This window comes from Mauremys mutica, chromosome 2 (assembly GCF_020497125.1).
Source record: "Mauremys mutica isolate MM-2020 ecotype Southern chromosome 2, ASM2049712v1, whole genome shotgun sequence".
In the NCBI taxonomy this organism is placed as follows: domain Eukaryota; kingdom Metazoa; phylum Chordata; order Testudines; family Geoemydidae; genus Mauremys; species Mauremys mutica.
Window position 1 is genome coordinate 54,310,010 of NC_059073.1, and position 16,910 is coordinate 54,326,919.

The 16,910-nt window shown below is 47.8% G+C and overlaps 1 protein-coding gene across 3 annotated transcripts in view; it reads right to left on the bottom strand.

Annotated features, from left to right (window-relative positions):
• The window catches only part of ZBTB10 (zinc finger and BTB domain containing 10), a 38,129-nt gene extending 28,633 nt beyond the window's left edge, over nucleotides 1-9,496 (bottom strand). The window contains exons 1-2 of one of the 3 annotated variants that reach the window (XM_045005061.1): nucleotides 2,463-2,550; nucleotides 633-869 (exon numbers count right to left, since the gene is read on the bottom strand). In XM_045005061.1, the coding sequence (XP_044860996.1) occupies nucleotides 633-815 (183 nt within the window). In that variant the 5' untranslated portion in view covers nucleotides 816-869; nucleotides 2,463-2,550. Of the gene's footprint in view, nucleotides 1-632; nucleotides 1,647-2,462; nucleotides 2,551-8,565 lie in introns of those variants that run through there. The other 2 variants (XM_045005064.1, XM_045005060.1) reach the window with 2 other exon arrangements.
• Between the last annotated feature and the right edge of the window lie 7,414 nt (nucleotides 9,497-16,910).

A 16,910-nucleotide genomic window follows, 5' to 3' on the forward strand; every position in this document is an offset into this window, starting at 1 on the left:
TGGTTTTGGGACACTGTTATAGTTTTCCCCCAGAGAAGAATGCTGTAAGTAGTTTTAAATATCAGTGCATTAACACATTTAAGTGCATACAATTTTCTTCTCCTAAGGACATCAATTTATCATAACAAAATTAACAAATGAAAATAGTCACCCATCCCTGAGCACTTAAGTTATGTTAACCAGGTATAACCACAACTAAAACTATTTTGTCTACCCCCCCAGCTAATGTGTCTGGACTATAGGTGCTGGAACTAGGGGCCTTGACTGGAAGTGGATTCCACTATATACAGGGTTTCCAGTTTGATTCAATGGCTCTCCACACTCCCACTATAAAAACTGTTCCAGCACCCCCCGCCTGGAAAGGCGTATTAGATACTTCAGCCTGAAGCAGAACGCAGGGTAATCTGCATACTGGAGACAGAAGGTGTGGGAACTGGAGCAGAATGTGCCCCGCACCCCTATCGGCCAGTGAGAGACCGAGGAAGCCATTTAAACTACACACGTGGACACGCAGACATGTGAAACAGTCTCCATCTGGGAACTGCGATACCCCCACCCAACACTACCCTGGCCGGGAGGATGCCATCACCCCCAATCCCGAATACACCCCCCCAACCCCTGTGGCACCGTACCTGCTCTGCAGTGACCGGTTCGTTGAGGCGGTGCTCGGCGGAGAGGTGGTGTCTGAGAAGCAGAGCTCGTTTGTAGTTGCGGGTGCCCTTGCAGAGCTCGTCGTGCCCCCCTACGCCGCCTCCCCCAGCCATGCTGATGTCGGTGGGGGCGGAGGCGGCGGCGGTGCACCAGGCGCAGGACATGAGGCCGGTCTCCTGGCAGTAGTGCAGCCATGGGAACTCCTTGAGCCAGGAGCCCTGGAAGGAGACGTGCAGCTTCTGCAGCAGGGACTTGGGCCTGGCCGCTAGCGGGAAATGCTTGATGCTCTCCCCCTCCCCCGCGCCCACGCTGCTGCCCTCCGCCTCGTCCCCCCCATCGCCTCCAGACCGCCTGCTGCTGCTACAGCTGCCGCCCTCGGCGCCGCTGCCATCGCCCAGGCTGCCCCCCTCGCCGTCCTCTTCGTCGTCACTGCTGTCGCTCAGGGAGCCCCCGTCCTGGACCAGCTCCTTGCCCTCCAGCAGGCCCTCGGGCTCCAGGCCTTCGGCACCCTCCAGCTCCAGCTCCTCGTCCGCCCCCCGCCCATTGAAGTGCCTCCGCGGCCAGGCAGGGGCCTCGCAGCCATTGTTAGCGGCGGAGGGGCCGGAGAGGAGCCCTCCGCCGCCCCCCCGAAAGGCCAGAGTCCTGCGGTTCCTCTCGGCGAACATGGGGCCGCTGGCGGCCGCAGGGGAGACTGCGTCCTGGGGCGGGGGCAACAACAGCAACTCCTTCCCCTCGGCGGCGGCCTCCAGCTCCTCGGCCTCCAGCCCCTCGAGCTCCACTTCCTCGTCCGCCCCCCGCCCATTCAGCTGCTCGGGGTCTTGCCGGGCCCAGGCCTCGGCCGGGTTACCCCCAGTGTTATTGTTCGAGGAGCCGCCCCCGGCGGCTCCCCCGCCCGCCGCTGCGGCCGCCGCGGTGACCAGGCCGCCAGCCCGGAACGCCAGCGTCCTGCGGTTCATCTCCGCGAACATGGCGCGCGCGCGCGCCCCCCGTCCGCCTCGCGCCCCCCGCCTCGCGCTCTGACTCGCGACCGCCGCTCCCCGGCCGACCGACCGACTGTTCTGCCCGCTGACGGGGAAACGGGGACCCGGCCTGCCCAGGGAACAAAGAGAGACAAAGGGGCGAGTCCGACCCCGGGTCTGGCCTGTACCGCCGCAGGCTCCCCACAATGGATCCGGCTCCGCAGCGCTTCCGTCCCGACAGGCCCCGGCCCAGGTCGAATGGCAAATGAACAACGGACTCCTCCCACAATGCACCGGGGCAGCCACCGAAGAGGGAGGGGGTTGAGCGGGCGGGGGAGGGAGAGAGAGGGAAGGAGAGCGGGAGGCCGAACAGCTGGTGAGTGTCAGGTTCTAGTCAGCGCTCCCCGCGCGGCGCCCCCCGCCCCCCAGAGCACAGCGCAAGTCTCTGCCTCCCCCCCCCACCTCCGGCAGCGCAACTCTCTCTTTTTCCTTGTGCTGCCATTACTAGCCACGAGCTGCAGCCCACCTAGGGTGGCCAATGCACGCCGAGCCCCATGTTGTGTCTCAGAAAGGGTGCCTGCAGGGCCGACTTCTTATTGTGGGCGAGGGTGGCGACACACCGCCCGCCTCCGCGGTACAGTGTGCCAGGCGCGGGTAATTGCTCCGAAAAGCACTGCCCCGAGTGCCTAAGCTCCTTGCGCTTGTTGTGAAATGGGAATGCAAAGAAAAGGTCACACACGTGCTGAACTGAGTAGGGATGATTGCCATGGGTCTTACATCATGCACCGCCAATTACAGAGCGCCCTGCGTGTTTATACCTGCGCAGCCATACACTCTAATGGCATAGATTACCTGGGTTCCATAATCCGGTTCAAGGGAAGGGAGGGGAGTGCAGGTCAATGGTCTCAGTGTGCACTACAGGCAGTAATCATTAACAAATCTGAAAACACAGGTTATATTGGTTATAATAATGGTCTTGTAGCATTCATAGCAGTCTCTGCTGCATTTGTTTTCTAACCTCACCCAAAACTGAGCTAACATTTCTTAATTCCTTTCCATTTGGGTGCTATATTTATGAATACAGACCTAAAGTTCATGCTGTAAAATAGTCAGGGCTCTATCCTACAATACCATAGTCACCAAATTTGTAGCAGATTCTGTTTTTTGCTCAGAATTTAAACACTTTTGCGGGGGGAAAATCATTTCTAGATTACATATTTGGGGGGGAAAAAACCTTGAAAACAAACCAAATTAAGACGATATCGTGAAATGTGCTTGATACTGCATGTGACCTGAAAGTGTTGCCAACGCTCCTGGATTGTCCTGGAGTCTCCAGGAATTAAAGATTAATTTTATTATGTCAAGTGATGAAACGTCCAGGAATAGGTCCCAACCAAAATTGGCATCTGTACCTGAAACAATAGTTCTGAAAAGCCCAGTTCATTGCAGTAGGGTGTTAACTTTGCTTAATCATGGGCAAGTCTACACTTCAGACCTATATCAATATAACTACATCACCCTGAGTGATGTAGTTATACCAGCCTAACATCCCCATATGGACATAACTATCTCCTCTTGGGGAGGGAGGATTAACTACGCTGATGGGTAGTGATCAATGGCTCCATGTCTAGTTGGCAGCTGGTATCAAGCGGAGTGCCCCAAGGGCCAGTCCTGGGGCCGGTTTTGTTCAATATCTTCATTAATGATCTGGATGATGGAATGGATTGCACCCTCAGCAAGTTTGCAGAGGACACTAAACTGGGAGGAGTGGTAGATACGCTGGAGGGTAGGGATAGAATACAGAGGGACCTAGACAAATTGGAGGATTGGGACAAAAGAAATCTGATGAAGTACAACAAGGACAAGTGCAGAGTCCTGCACTTAGGACGGAAGAATCCTATGCGCTGCTACAGACTAGGGACCAAATGGCTAGGCAGCAGTTCTGAAGAAAAGACCTAAGGGTTACAGTGGACAAGAAGCTGGATATGAGTCGACAGTGTGCCCTTGTTGCCAAGAAGTCTAAGAGCATTTTGGGCTGTATAAGTATGGGCTTTGCCAGCAGATCGAGGGACGTGATCATTCCCCTCTATTTGACATTGCTCAGGCCTTATCTGGAGTACTGTGTCCAGTTTTGGGCCCCACACTACAAGAAGGATGTGAAAAATTGGAAAGAGTCCAGCGGAGGGCAATAAAAATGATTAGGGGGCTGGAGCACATGATTTATGAGGAGAGGCTGACGGAACTGGGATTGTTTAGTCTGCAGAAGAGAAGAATGAGGGGGGATTTGATAGCTGCTTTCAACTACCTGAAAGGAGGTTCCAAAGAGGATGGATCTAGACTGTTCTCAGTGGTACCAGATGACAGAACAAGGAGTAATGGTCTCAAGTTGCAGTGGGGGAGGTTTGGGTTGGATATTAGGAAAAACTTTTTCACTAGGAGGGTGGTGAAGCACTGGAATGGATTGCCAGGGAGGTGGTGGAATCTCCTTCCTTAGAGGTTTTTAAGGTCAGGCTTGACAAAGCTCTCGCTGGGATGATTTAGTTGGGGAGTGATTCTGCTTTGAGCAGGGGGTTGGACTACATGACCTCCTGAGGTCCTTTCCAACCCTGATAGTCTATGATTCTGTTCCATGACAGGAAAGCTCTCTCCCCTCGGCTTAGAGCATCTTTATTAAAGTGCTGCAGCAGCACAGCCACTACAGTGTTTTAAGTGTAGATGTGCCCTTAAAATGCTGCATCAGTGCAGCTGCAGCACTTTAAAAAAAGATGCTCTAAGCCAGGGGTCTCAAACACGCGGGCCGTGGGGTTATTTTCTGCGGCCCGCAAGCTCCTCACGGACCCCCCACCCGCCCCCAGCGTTTACCTAGAATGGCTCCGGCCCGACGCCCGGGGGCAGGGCATGCTCCCTGCCTGCCTGCCCTACCCCCGTGCTGCTCCGGGAAGCGGACAGAACCTGCGGGAGAAGAGGCACAGAGGTGTGTGTTGCTGTTGCTTCAGGCACCGCCCCCAGCAGCTCCCATTGGCCGCGATTCCCCGTTCCCAGCCAATGGGAGATGCTGGGGGCAGTGCCTGAAGCAACAGCAACACACACACCCCTGTGCCCTTGCTCCGCCATGTTCCAGCCGCTTCCCGGAGCTGCGCAGGGGCAGGGCAGGCAGGCAGGCAGGCAGGGAGCCTGCCCTGCCCCCGGAGTGCGCTGGGCCAGAGACCGCCCCCTGAACTCCTCCCGCAGCCGAACCCCCTGCCCTGAGCCCCTTGCCGTACCCCTCCTGCACCCTGACCCCCTGCCACACCCCTCCTGCACCCCGACCCACTGCCCTGAGCCCCCTGCCGCACCCTGACCCCCTGCCATACCCTGCACCCTGACCCCCTGCCCTGAGCCCCCTGCTGCACCCCGCAGCCCTCCTGCACCCCAACCTCCTTCCCTGAGCCGCCTGCCGCACCCTGCACCTGACCCCCTGCCCTGAACCCCCTGCTGCACCCCTCCTGCACCCCAACCCACTGCCCTGAGCCCGCTGCAACTCCCCTCACCCTTCCTGCACCCCCACATCCCAACCCACTGCCGAGCCCCCTGCTGCACCCCTCCTGCACCCTGATCCCCTGCCCTGACCCCCTGCCACACCCCTCACCCCTCCTGCACCCCGCACCCCAACTCCCTGCCCTGAGCCCCCTGCAGCACTCCTCCTGCACTCTGACCCCCTGCCACACCCATCATCCCTCCTGCACCCCACAGCCCAACTCCCTGCCCTGAGCCCCTGCCACACCCCACACCTCTCCTGCACCCGCTGGGGGCAGGGAGGGGGCAGAGTTGGGGTGGGGATTTCGGGGAAGGGGTTGGAATGGGGGCAGGGAAGGGGTGGGAAGAGGCGGGGCAGGGGCGGGGCCTCATGGAAGGGGTGGAGTGGGAGGCAGGGCCGAGGGCAGCGGTTGGGAGGTGTCAGTAATGCAGCCCTTGGGCCAATGTACTAGTCCTCATGTGGCCCTCGTGGTCATTTGAGTTTGAGACCCCTGCTCTAAGCTGATGGGAGAGAGTTTTCCTGTCAGTGTAGTTAATCTACCTCCCCAAGAGATGGTAGCTATGTTGGCAGGAGAAGCTCTGCTGCTGACATAGCATCTACATGGTGTGGTTCGGTCAGTATAACGACATCATTCAGTGGTGTGGATTTTTCACATCCATAGCAACATAATTACACTGATATAGGTCTGTAGTGTAGATAGCACCTATAACAATCCAAATATCACATTAAAGGTGATCATTTTAGCAGAAACATCCAACAAATGTGCTTGTTCCAAACTGACTTCCAGACCTTCCTGGGTGCCAGAAACCCAATTGTCTTCTCCCCAGCTGCAAAAACCTCCCATCCCCCCCACCACCACACACACACACACACACACTTTCTATAATGCAATTATGTTTTTAGCACAAAATTCTGCAACACATGGTACAGTGTTCTAGAACAGAGTCTTTGCTTCAAGTCTTTGCTTATAGGGTGCTATCACAAGACATTTTAGTATTAAACATTTTATACTAAAAGGTTAAATACTTAAATAGGCAATTAAAATTAAAGAAGAAAAATAATTAAAATTCAGTCCAAAAGAATCAATTTGGCTAAATTATGCAAACTCAAACAGCACCAAGGAATGTGGTATAAAAGACAATTCAGTGGCCCTCAAATCAGATCTCCCAGCCAACAAAATGGATCAGTTCACAAATGATAGAGTTGAAAAACGGTAGCATTAAGTATGAAAACTAAGGAAGAGGTTCCAGCATAGGCAAATCAAAATAAATGGGAGTTGTATTTTAATTAGCTGATGAATGGGAAGCAGAGCACTGCCCAAATTCTAAATGTAATAATTGCGTAAATAATATTCGTATGCTAAGGTGAGATCATGAGAAAAATCAGTAATTGAAAATACTAACTCCCCATCCCAACTCTGAGAGGATTCAAGTAGAAAATTAGTTTAACACTGTCCTCAGAAGTAGTAGTAGAATTGAGTTCAGAAAGGCACTGCATTGACTGTATTCTTAGTATTGGAGGTTAAAAGCTTAAGGGATCTCACTATAAGTCCATAGATTCTCTGGAGAAACAAACAAATCGTACAATGCATTGTCATACATCCATGAGAATTGTGGAGACTACTTGAATCTATAAGAGGAGATAGGAGAGTGGTGGAAAATATTGAACAGGTGACAAACAAACAGAGAGAGGCAAGGCAGGGCCACATATGGACCCCAGGATGAAGAAACGTGAGGGTTGTATTGCAAGGCAGATACATAGAAGACAATAACCTCCACGTATACTAACTAGAATGTTTTTCTGTCAGAAAATACTGTTTAATTGAATTCAAAACTTTCCATGGGAACATGTCAGTCTTGACAAAATTTTGTTTTGGGAAAAAAAAATCAAAATGAAGCATTTTGATAATGAGAAAACATCCCATTTTGACATTTTCAGAATGGAATGTTCAGGTTTTAATTTTGAAACAAATTCCAAATTTATTTTATATTACTTTATAAATTATAATATATAATAAAAAGTCAACATTGACATTAAACGTTTTGTTTGACCCCCCAAAAAAATTCAAAAATTTAATTTTGCAGGAAATTTCAGAATTCAATGTTTCATTCTGATTCAAAACAAAAACAATGTTTGAAATTGTGCAATTTCCCATGAAATCGAAATTCTGGTTCCCACATAGCTCTAATTGTACCATATAGGCCAAGTCCCAACACGATTCAAAAAATGGTTCAAATATAAGTTACAATGTGGAAACAATTCTCAGTACCCCCAGGGCCAAGATGGAAGAGCTATCAAAAGGACACTGTGCTTCATGGCATAATGGGACCAAATTCCGCTGCAAGCACCCTATAATTCTGAAGGACGCCCAAATTCTGTGATAATGTTAAATGATTATTTCTCCATTAAATGTCTCCATGAAATACCCTTCATTTCCATCCTTCCCACGCAAGACATACACACAACTATGGTTCATAGTTGAAAACACTCGATGTAAAATCGGTCAATGATTATTTTCAGCAAAGATTATTTCTGATTATGTATTTTTTTCTATGTGTTCTCTAGACAGCCAAGCTAGTTGGGTTTCAGGAGTTAAACCACTGTCTGGGTGATACAGCTCAGAATCTCCTTCCTTCATCCCATACATACCAGAGAAGGCAGGAGGATGTAAGTTTCAGTGGCCTCAGATGCTACTTCTACTCTCTAGGCAACCTAGCTGCCAAGGGTTAACATCCATCTCCCCTTGCTCCCTGCAAAGTGGACTCTAGCTTCCTAATTCATCTTTGGCCAGGTTCTATACAACAGAACTCTAGAGACAGCATCCACTTTAAACCAGTTAATCTCCATTTGTGGGAAAATTGCAGGCAGATCTCAGCAGAGCAGGGAGACAGAAAAAAAATGCTGGATGGCTGTCTGCTGCAAAATAATGAATTCTGCAGCAAAAATGCTCAGTTTTGTGGTATCTTGGAAAAATGACAGATTCTAAGACAGGGATTGGCAACCTTTTGCCCGCAGCCTGTCGAAAATCCGCCAGCGGGCCGGGACGGTTTGTTTACCTACAGCGTCCGCAGATTCGGCTGATCGCAACTCCCACTGGCCACGTGTTCGCCGTTCCAGGCCAATGGGGACTGCGGGAAGCTATGCGGGCCGAGGGATGTGCTGGCCACGTTTTTCCTAATAGTAATGGAAATTAGGACTCTAAATACCTTTGTGGATCTGGGCCATTTTGTTCATTATTGAATCCAATAACACAGCTTAACTATAACTATCTCTGTTCTGCAGAAACATTAACATTTCTTAAAATAACTGTATTTTAACGATATATTTTACTGTCACTCAGAAAATCAAAACAGGTTTAACAAATCCCTTGTTTGTTGGGTGAAGTATGTTACCAGAGAGGCAGATGCCTAGCCAATAAGGAGCTATGTCAGTACTCACCCATGTATATGATAGATAGCACAATGTTGTCCTTCTCATAGCTTCTTCTGCTGCTGCTGCTGCCACCTCATGTGTGGCTCAGCCATGGCAGCTGTAGTTCTTTTCTCCTCTTTCATTCTCAAAATCCTCTGCAGGTGATGCCTTTTACCAAATCTCCCCTTCCTAGGGATATCTGGTCAAATCCATACTGTAGAAAAGACCCACGTTGTCAGATAGCACATTTCAAACCTGGCTTTCTCCTGCCCCAGTTTGGAAGCTGGTTTGGTTGTTAACATACATAAGGCCAAACTGGGTTCAAAACAGTTGTCAAAATCCATCTGTGGTGTTTGGAAACACATCCTCTCTCCCCACAGCCCCCTTACTCATATCTCATGTAGCCAGAGCTAATGATATTCCTTACTACTTCTGTGTCTGAAGCTGTCTTATTCCAAAGGCTCCTCTCATTTCCCTTTCCACTACCCTTGAGCAGGGAACCAAATTCTGTTTCCATGTTACAATAATTTTGTTGAATAGCTTTGTTTCTCTCTGGTCAAACTTGTCTTCCCCTAATCTCTCTACCCACTTCACTTTCTTTTCCTCCCCTCCTAATCCTCAAACAAGGCTCATTCATCCTGGAAGAGGAGCCAAAACAAAGCCTGGTTCCTTGGACCTTGGCCTGATCTACACCTAAAACGTAGGTAAACTTAGCTAAATCGCGCAGGGCTGTGAAAAGTTTCATGCCCTGTGCGATGCAGTTAGGTCGACCTAACCCCCACTATAGATGCAGGTAGGCCGACGGAAGAATTTTTCCATTGACCTAGCTACTGCCTCTCAGGGGCGTGGATTTACTACAATGATGGAAAAACCCCTTCTATCACTGTAGTGTCTATGCTACAGCAGCGTAGCTGCAGCTTTGTCAGTGGAGCACCTGTAGTGCAGACATACCCTGTTACAATCCCTCTCCCCAACTGCCATTTCCCAACTGTCATGGAACTCTCCACGCTAGTTACTGTGTCCTTGCCCAACATGGAATGCCAACAGGGATTCCCAGCCCGGAGGCACAAGTTAAAGGGCTCCATACTTGCTGCATTAGAGTAATACTGTAATCATAATTAATTTATAAACAATCCATGATCCTATTCAGAAGAAAATATTTGTGGCCTTGGGAATTGCTGGCTGTGAAGTGGGCTGATGTACTCGGGGAAAAGGCTGACCAGCTGTGTGAAATGGCTAAATAAATAGGACTAGATTCACTCATACATTCTGGCTAAGCCAGGTTTATGGCTGCTTTGCATCATTGGAGTGGCACAAAGCAACCAGAACATACCAGCGAACCTGGCCCATAAATTCCAACTTGGGTGCGAGGAAAGTTCATGTCTCCCATGCACAATAACTGTCTTTGCTGAATCTGTGCATGTGCCCCAACTGAGGCCACACTTTCCACAGTGGCTATCAGGTCTACAATAACTCTGACTGCATATACCCCTAGTGGGACAGATGAACAGGTCCCAGGCTTAGCTTCCATTTCATTAATTAAAAAAGAAAATAGCCTTCAGTTGCAGTGGCATCCCTAGTCTCTGGAGAAGGGCAATTGGGAAAGACTTCTGTGTCCGTTCTATGGCGGTTGTGGAGTGCCCTCATGCTATTATTGACTAACTTCTCAATCAGTGAAGTATGTGTGTATGTCTTAGCATGATTATATTTAAAATTTCTGCAAAGAAGAACCTAGACCTTGGTTTAGTCATTTTGAATAAGATTTTGGGGCGGGGGGCGGGGGATAAAAATTGAAATAAATAAATAGATAAATAAAAATGACCATTTTACTTGGGGAGAGTGGCAAATTCTTCCACCCAATAGATCTCTTTCTTCTCCATAGCTGAGCTCAAACAGAGCTGTCAGGCAAGGCAACACCATCTTCAGGGTATGTAGTTCTTTTAAGTGTCTAAAATCTTCTATTGTTTGCTTTTCTTGCTACAATCTTGAACTTCCTCTCCCTCAGAATGTAGGTTACACCAACCTACATTCACTTGTGCAGATTTAGTTGGCCTGTTTCACCACTACATTGCTTCTTTTTTAAGCTGGTGCAACTATATTGAAATCAATTGATGTATACCAGCATAAAACTGGAATTACAGAGTAGTGAATCTAGACCAATGGTATTTCACTTGCACCACCATCGATGTCACCACTGATTTTAGCCCTGGGAGTTCAAGAAGTTGCAGAAAAAGTATCAACGGGACTTTGAGTTCCATTTGCACTGATTCTCATTTAACAGCAATGAGAATTTAACAGTCTTACAATTTGTTCCTCGACGCAATTCAGCTTGTTGGCCTTGACCTAATAAATCCTTTCTTGCTTGAACATAGAAACCATTTCTCTTCTAATATGTTAATCTGATAGTTGAGGTCAGCTGAGAGTGTTCAGAGTGACAGTTCTTAGGTCATATTTACTCTAGGCAAATAGGTGTATTTTTACAAGATAGCTAACACTTTGTAAAATCCTAGACAGGGCAGTTGTAGTTTAACTTGGACATAGCTGGTCCAGGTGAACACTAGGATTTTACGTGTTAGCTATCTCATTAGAAAAACACACCTATTTGTCCTAATGTATACATAGCCTTAGAGTTGTACTTCGGTGGCAATAGCAGGACATTCTTAATGGAAGGAACTGACTTTTGGGCACCACAAAGCTTCTCCACTTCAGTTTGAGGGAAGTAGAAATATAAATGAGAATCCCAACATACACAGAAGCAGCAAAGAATCCTGTGGCACCTTATAGACTAACAGACGTTTTGCAGCATGAGCTTTCGTGGGTGAATACCCACTTCTTCAGATGCAAGAAGAATCTGAAGAAGTGGGTATTCACCCACGAAAGCTCATGCTGCAAAACGTCTGTTAGTCTATAAGGTGCCACAGGATTCTTTGCTGCTTCTACAGAACCAGACTAACACGGCTACCCCTCTGATACTTGACAACATACACAGAGGCACAATTTTTCTGTAAAATGAGTTACTTGAGTTTGGGGTGTATCCCAAAGAATAATGAGACTAATCCTTTCCAAAGCCTCCTATAGTGGTGTGATCATGAAAGACATGAATCAGTTATGTTTTGGGAAGGAGTAGCAAAAATTTGTTTCACAGACCTGGCCAAAAATGCTCAGGCTGGTCCTGTGAGAGGAGGGCCCTTGAATAAAATTTGTTTCCTGACTCAGTCCAACAGAGCCCAAACTTGTTGAGCCACACGGCATATTTCAAATCTTATCTATTTAATCAACTCTGAGGAGCTGGGTTACATGGAGGGGGTTCTTTTCCTTTGTTTGTATAAGCAGGGACAATACTTTTTAGTACCGTTGACATCAAATCAGTGTAGATACTTGACTTTTTGTGAGTGTGCCTAGAAATTACGGTAGAGACCCAACATAAATAGAAATAAATAATTTAACAAACACATTTACAGCCAGTATTGATAGCTCTAAAATGGAATACAGAAAAAAATCAACAAAACACTCTCATATATAGTCTTTTATTTTACAAAATGACATCTCGTGCCACAGCAACCTCTTTAGTTAATCTATGGAGGCTGAATTTTTTCAAAATTAGGTGCCAAATGTAAAGGCAATTAAATCTGTAGTGAGCCGTCTAACTACATGTTTTAGGCACCTCAGGATACATCTACACTGCAAAAATAAAAAACCCATGACAGTGAATTGTGGAGCCCAGGTCAACTGACTCGGACTCATGCTACAAAGCTAAAAATATAGGCATTCCGACTTGGGCTGGAGCTCAGGCTCTGAATCCCAGCGAGAGAAGAGAGTCTCAGAGCTTGAGCTCCAGTCTGAGCGGGAATGTCTACATAGCTATTTTTAGCCCCATGGCATGAGCCCTGCAAGCCTGAGTCAGTTGAACCAGGCTCTGAAACCTCACCACCATGTTTTTTTCCTAGTGTAGATGTACCCTATGTGTTGATTTAGGCACTTAAACAAGGATTTAGGTGTCTAAAACTGATTCAACAAAGCACTTAACATATGCTTGACTTTAAGCATATGTCTCTGTTCAGCAAAGCACTTAAACGTGTTTAACTTTAACTTGAAGTGAATGAGATTTAAAAGCAGGTGCTTTAAGTTAACTATGTGTTTAAGTGCTTTGCTGAATTGGAGCCTAATACAAATTTGAGTGCCTAACTTTAGCCACCCAAGTTTGAAAAATGGGCTTTGTAATGTGAAATGTATATGCAGTCTTAGTCAATATATTTATCAGTAAAAGAAGTTCTATCACTTTTCAGCCTTATTATAAATATATAGACCCCTGAGGAAAAAAGCTATATACATTAATGGTTTGGGAATGTCGATATAATAGTATGGACAAATATATGCCTCCAGAAGCTTGAAGTTAGGAGAAAAGTTTATAGACCTACAAATGCTCAGCAGAATTTTTTTTTAAAAAGCTTATGAAAATAATTTCTTATTAATGTAATGTCTGTTAGTTGCTGATGTTTTCAACAAGTTATTTCCCATTTTCAATCAAAGTGAAAGTATTTGTGTCATCTGAAGGATTTATTAGGCAATTTAACATGACTGTTATGGTAGATTATTCAACTATTCTCATATATTGGGGCTCTTTCGATTACTTTCCTTTGAATTTACAAGTACCATTTCCTACAAAATGGAAAGCTATGCCAAGAAAAAAATTATAAAAAGTGGGTTGGCTGAAAACCTAATATTCTAGACTCTGCACAATCTAGATTCAGGCCAGGATATGGAACTGAAGCCACTTTAATAGCGTTGATTGATCATCTCCTCCTGTCAGTGGATAGAGAGGAGACATCCATTCTCATCCTCCTAGATCTCTCTGCAGCATTCAACATTGTCAACCATGAAATACTGCTATCTCACCCGAGAGAGGTGCAGAGGTCAAGGGTAATGCACTAAAATGCTGCCTGGAGGGATGCACCCAAAAAGTAGTGAGGGGAAGCTGTACCTCCATGTGACACTCTATACCTCAAAGTAGTACTCTGGAACCCCCATATTCACCATTGTCATATGATTATGAGATGTTTTGTACAAAGTGTGCCTGGTGAGGTATCATATTAAAAGTCTTGATCTGTTGAACATTAATATCCTGTTGGACTGTATGTGCTATCATTGTATGTGAAGTTATGAAGTATTGTTATATGTGCTACTGAAATACCGTATGTTGTGAGGTTGGGAAATGCTCACAGCCAGCCTTTCAGTTGCAACAAAGGAGGGTCAGACAGGCATTGATGGCTCATCAAGAAAAGAAGCCACTACCCCAGTCAGGGCCCTTGCAAGGATGTTTCGCGCCCTAGGCAAAACTTCCACCTTGCGCCCTCCCCCATCCCCGAGCCCCTGCCCTGAGGCGCCCCCCCTCCCCGCAGCAGCTCCCCCCCTCCGCCCGGAGGCGCCCCCATCCGCAGCAGTTCCCCACCCGCCACCCTGCACCCTGAAGCACCCCCCCACCCCAGCTCACCCTTGCTCCTCCTCCACCCCAAACACACCGTCGCTGCTTCACTTCTCCCACCTCCCAGGCTTGCAGCACCTAAGCTGATTGGCACTGCATGCCTGGGAGGCGGGAGAAGTGAAGCAGCTCACCCCTGCTCCGCCTCCTCCCCGAGCACACCGTCGCTGCTTCACTTCAATCACCTTAGGCGCCACAAGCCTGGGAGGCGGGAGAAGTGAAGCAGCCAGGGTATGCTCAGGGAGGAGGTGGGGCAGAGGTGAGCAGGGGCGGAGAGTTCCCCTGCGTGCGGCCCCCCCCCTTACTTGCTGCAGGTGGCCCTCCCTGCGCTCCCCTGCCCCAGCTCCCTCCGCCTTAATGCCGGCGGTGACCGGGGTGGCCGAAGATCTGGATGCCGTGGGCGCTGCCGAAGAAAATGCTGCCCCCCAAATCCTAGCCCCCTAAGCGACCGCCTAGGTCGCCTAAATGGTTGCACCGGCCCTGATCCCAGAGACTCCTTAGAGAAGGCACGCAAGGGAAACGGCTTGACCAATGGGGACTGCCTGACCCCCACATCACAGCAAGGATTTTTCTAGGAGCTGGAAGAAAGTATAAAAGTGGGAGAGTGACAGCATCATGTGACCTCTTTCTCCCCATCCCCCATCTCAATATCTGGAAGAACCTCTGCAAGAAAAAGACTTTGAATAGGAAAAGTTTGGTCCCAGGCTGGAAAGTGGTCCAGTGTGTGTATTGAGGAACTGTAACCTGCTTGTACCTTCTGTTAGGGTGAGACTTGGGTTGATTCAAATCTTGCATAGTCTGTTTAAGTTAGAATTTAGGCTGCAGATTTATTTTTGTTTCTTAGGTAACCAACTTTGATCTCTATGCCTGCTACTTCTAATCACTAAAAGTCTATCTTTCTGTAGTTAATAAATCTGTTTTATATTTTACTAAAACTGTGTGTTTTAGATGAAGTGCTTGTGAAATCTCATCTCAGACTACAAAGGCTAGTGTATGCCTATTTCAAACTGAGGGAGTGGCAAACTAGGTAATGAGCTTTCACTGGTCAGGCTTCCTTATTGATGGTTCATGAGTGGCTGGGAGATCATTCATGTAACTCATTTGGGTGTGTCATTGCCTGTGGATGTCTGTGTAAATGCAGTATCTGTCAGAGGCTTGTAGCTTGACATCAGCATCACAGTGTGAGGGCCATCCCAGGTTGGTGGGTTTGGAGGACTCAGCAGTCCCACAGTCCAGGTTGCACTGTAAGGACCCCGCCACACTCCCCTATTAGCCTCCTCACTTGTGAAGTCCCCCAATGATAAATTCTCTCTCTGGTACTTTACAACACCTATATGGAGCCAGTAGGTGAAATGGTCAGATTAAACAAATTCAAGGGCAAGCAATATGCAGATACCACTCAGCTGTAGCTATCCATCACCAAATATGGCCATACAATTACCACCAAGATACTTCAGTGCTTGGAGATCAGCTTGTGGATGAAGAACAGCTTGCTGAAGCTGAACCCAAGCAAGACAGAGGTCATGCTGGTGGGTGGAGGAAAGCATTCTGAAGCCAAATTACAGCATCTTTGTTTGAAGGCACACAACCACAATTGGTCAGATCAGTCCGAAGTTAGGCGTATTCTTGGATTCCTTGCTGACACAAAACTCTCACATAGCAGCATCTGCAAGTACACTTTCTATCATCTCAAGTTGGCTAGGAAACTCCACCACATTCTGGCAGATGATGATCTGGCCTCAGATATTCTCATCTTCATCATGTCTTGATTGGACTACAGCAATGCGATGCACTTGGGCATAAAGCCTTCAGCACTTTGGAAACTCCTGCTAATACAGAAAACTGCAGTAGATCTCTACAGCAACACAGGCTACTGCAAGCACATCAAGCCTGTACTCTGCTTATTATGCTGCTTCCTATAGAATATCAAATCAAGTCCAAGGTCTTGGAGTGCTTTGAAGATAAGGACCCAGGCCTGGGCCCAGGATATCTCAAAGACTGCCAAAAACTTCGGGATGAAGAACATGGTCAACAACTTTGCTCCTCTGGATCTACAATAAGGTATTCTGAGGGAATTCTGCACCAAAAAATTAAATATTATGCACACTATTTTAAAATTCTGCAAATTTTATTTGTCAATAAATAAATGTGGTTCCAGCATGGCAGTGGGGAGCACAGGACACTGGATGCATTGAGGTGGGAGCTCACCCTGAAGCCCTCACAACTCCCAGTACAGGGACTCGTCAGTGAGGCTGCACCTGACCCTGACACAGTGCAAGGGCTGGGCCTGCCCCAGAAACACCCCGGAGTCCTGCTCCTCTGCACTAGGTGCACCATGTGTGGGTGGGCAGGCTCAGCCCAGCAAGATCCAAATGTGGAGGGGCTTAGTGTGGCGGGATCCAGGTGTGGGGTGAGAGAACATAACATAAGAACATAAGAAAGGCCGTACCGGGTCAGACCAAAGGTCCATCTAGCCCAGTATCTGTCTACCGACAGTGGCCAATGCCAGGTGCCCCTGAGGGAGTGAACCTAACAGGCAATGATCAAGTGATCTCTCTCCTGCCATCCATCTCCATCCTCTGACGAACAGAGGCTAGGGACACCATTCTTACCCATCCTGGCTAATAGCCATTTATGGACTTAGCCACCATGAATTTATCCAGTCCCCTTTTAAACATTGTTATAGTCCTAGCCTTCACAACCTCCTCAGGTAAGGAGTTCCACAAGTTGACTGTGCGCTGCGTGAAGAACTTCCTTTTATTTGTTTTAAACCTGCTGCCTATTAATTTCATTTGGTGACCCCTAGTTCTTGTATTATGGGAATAAGTAAATAACTTTTCCTTAGCCACTTTCTCAACATCACTCATGATTTTATATACCTCTATCATGTCCC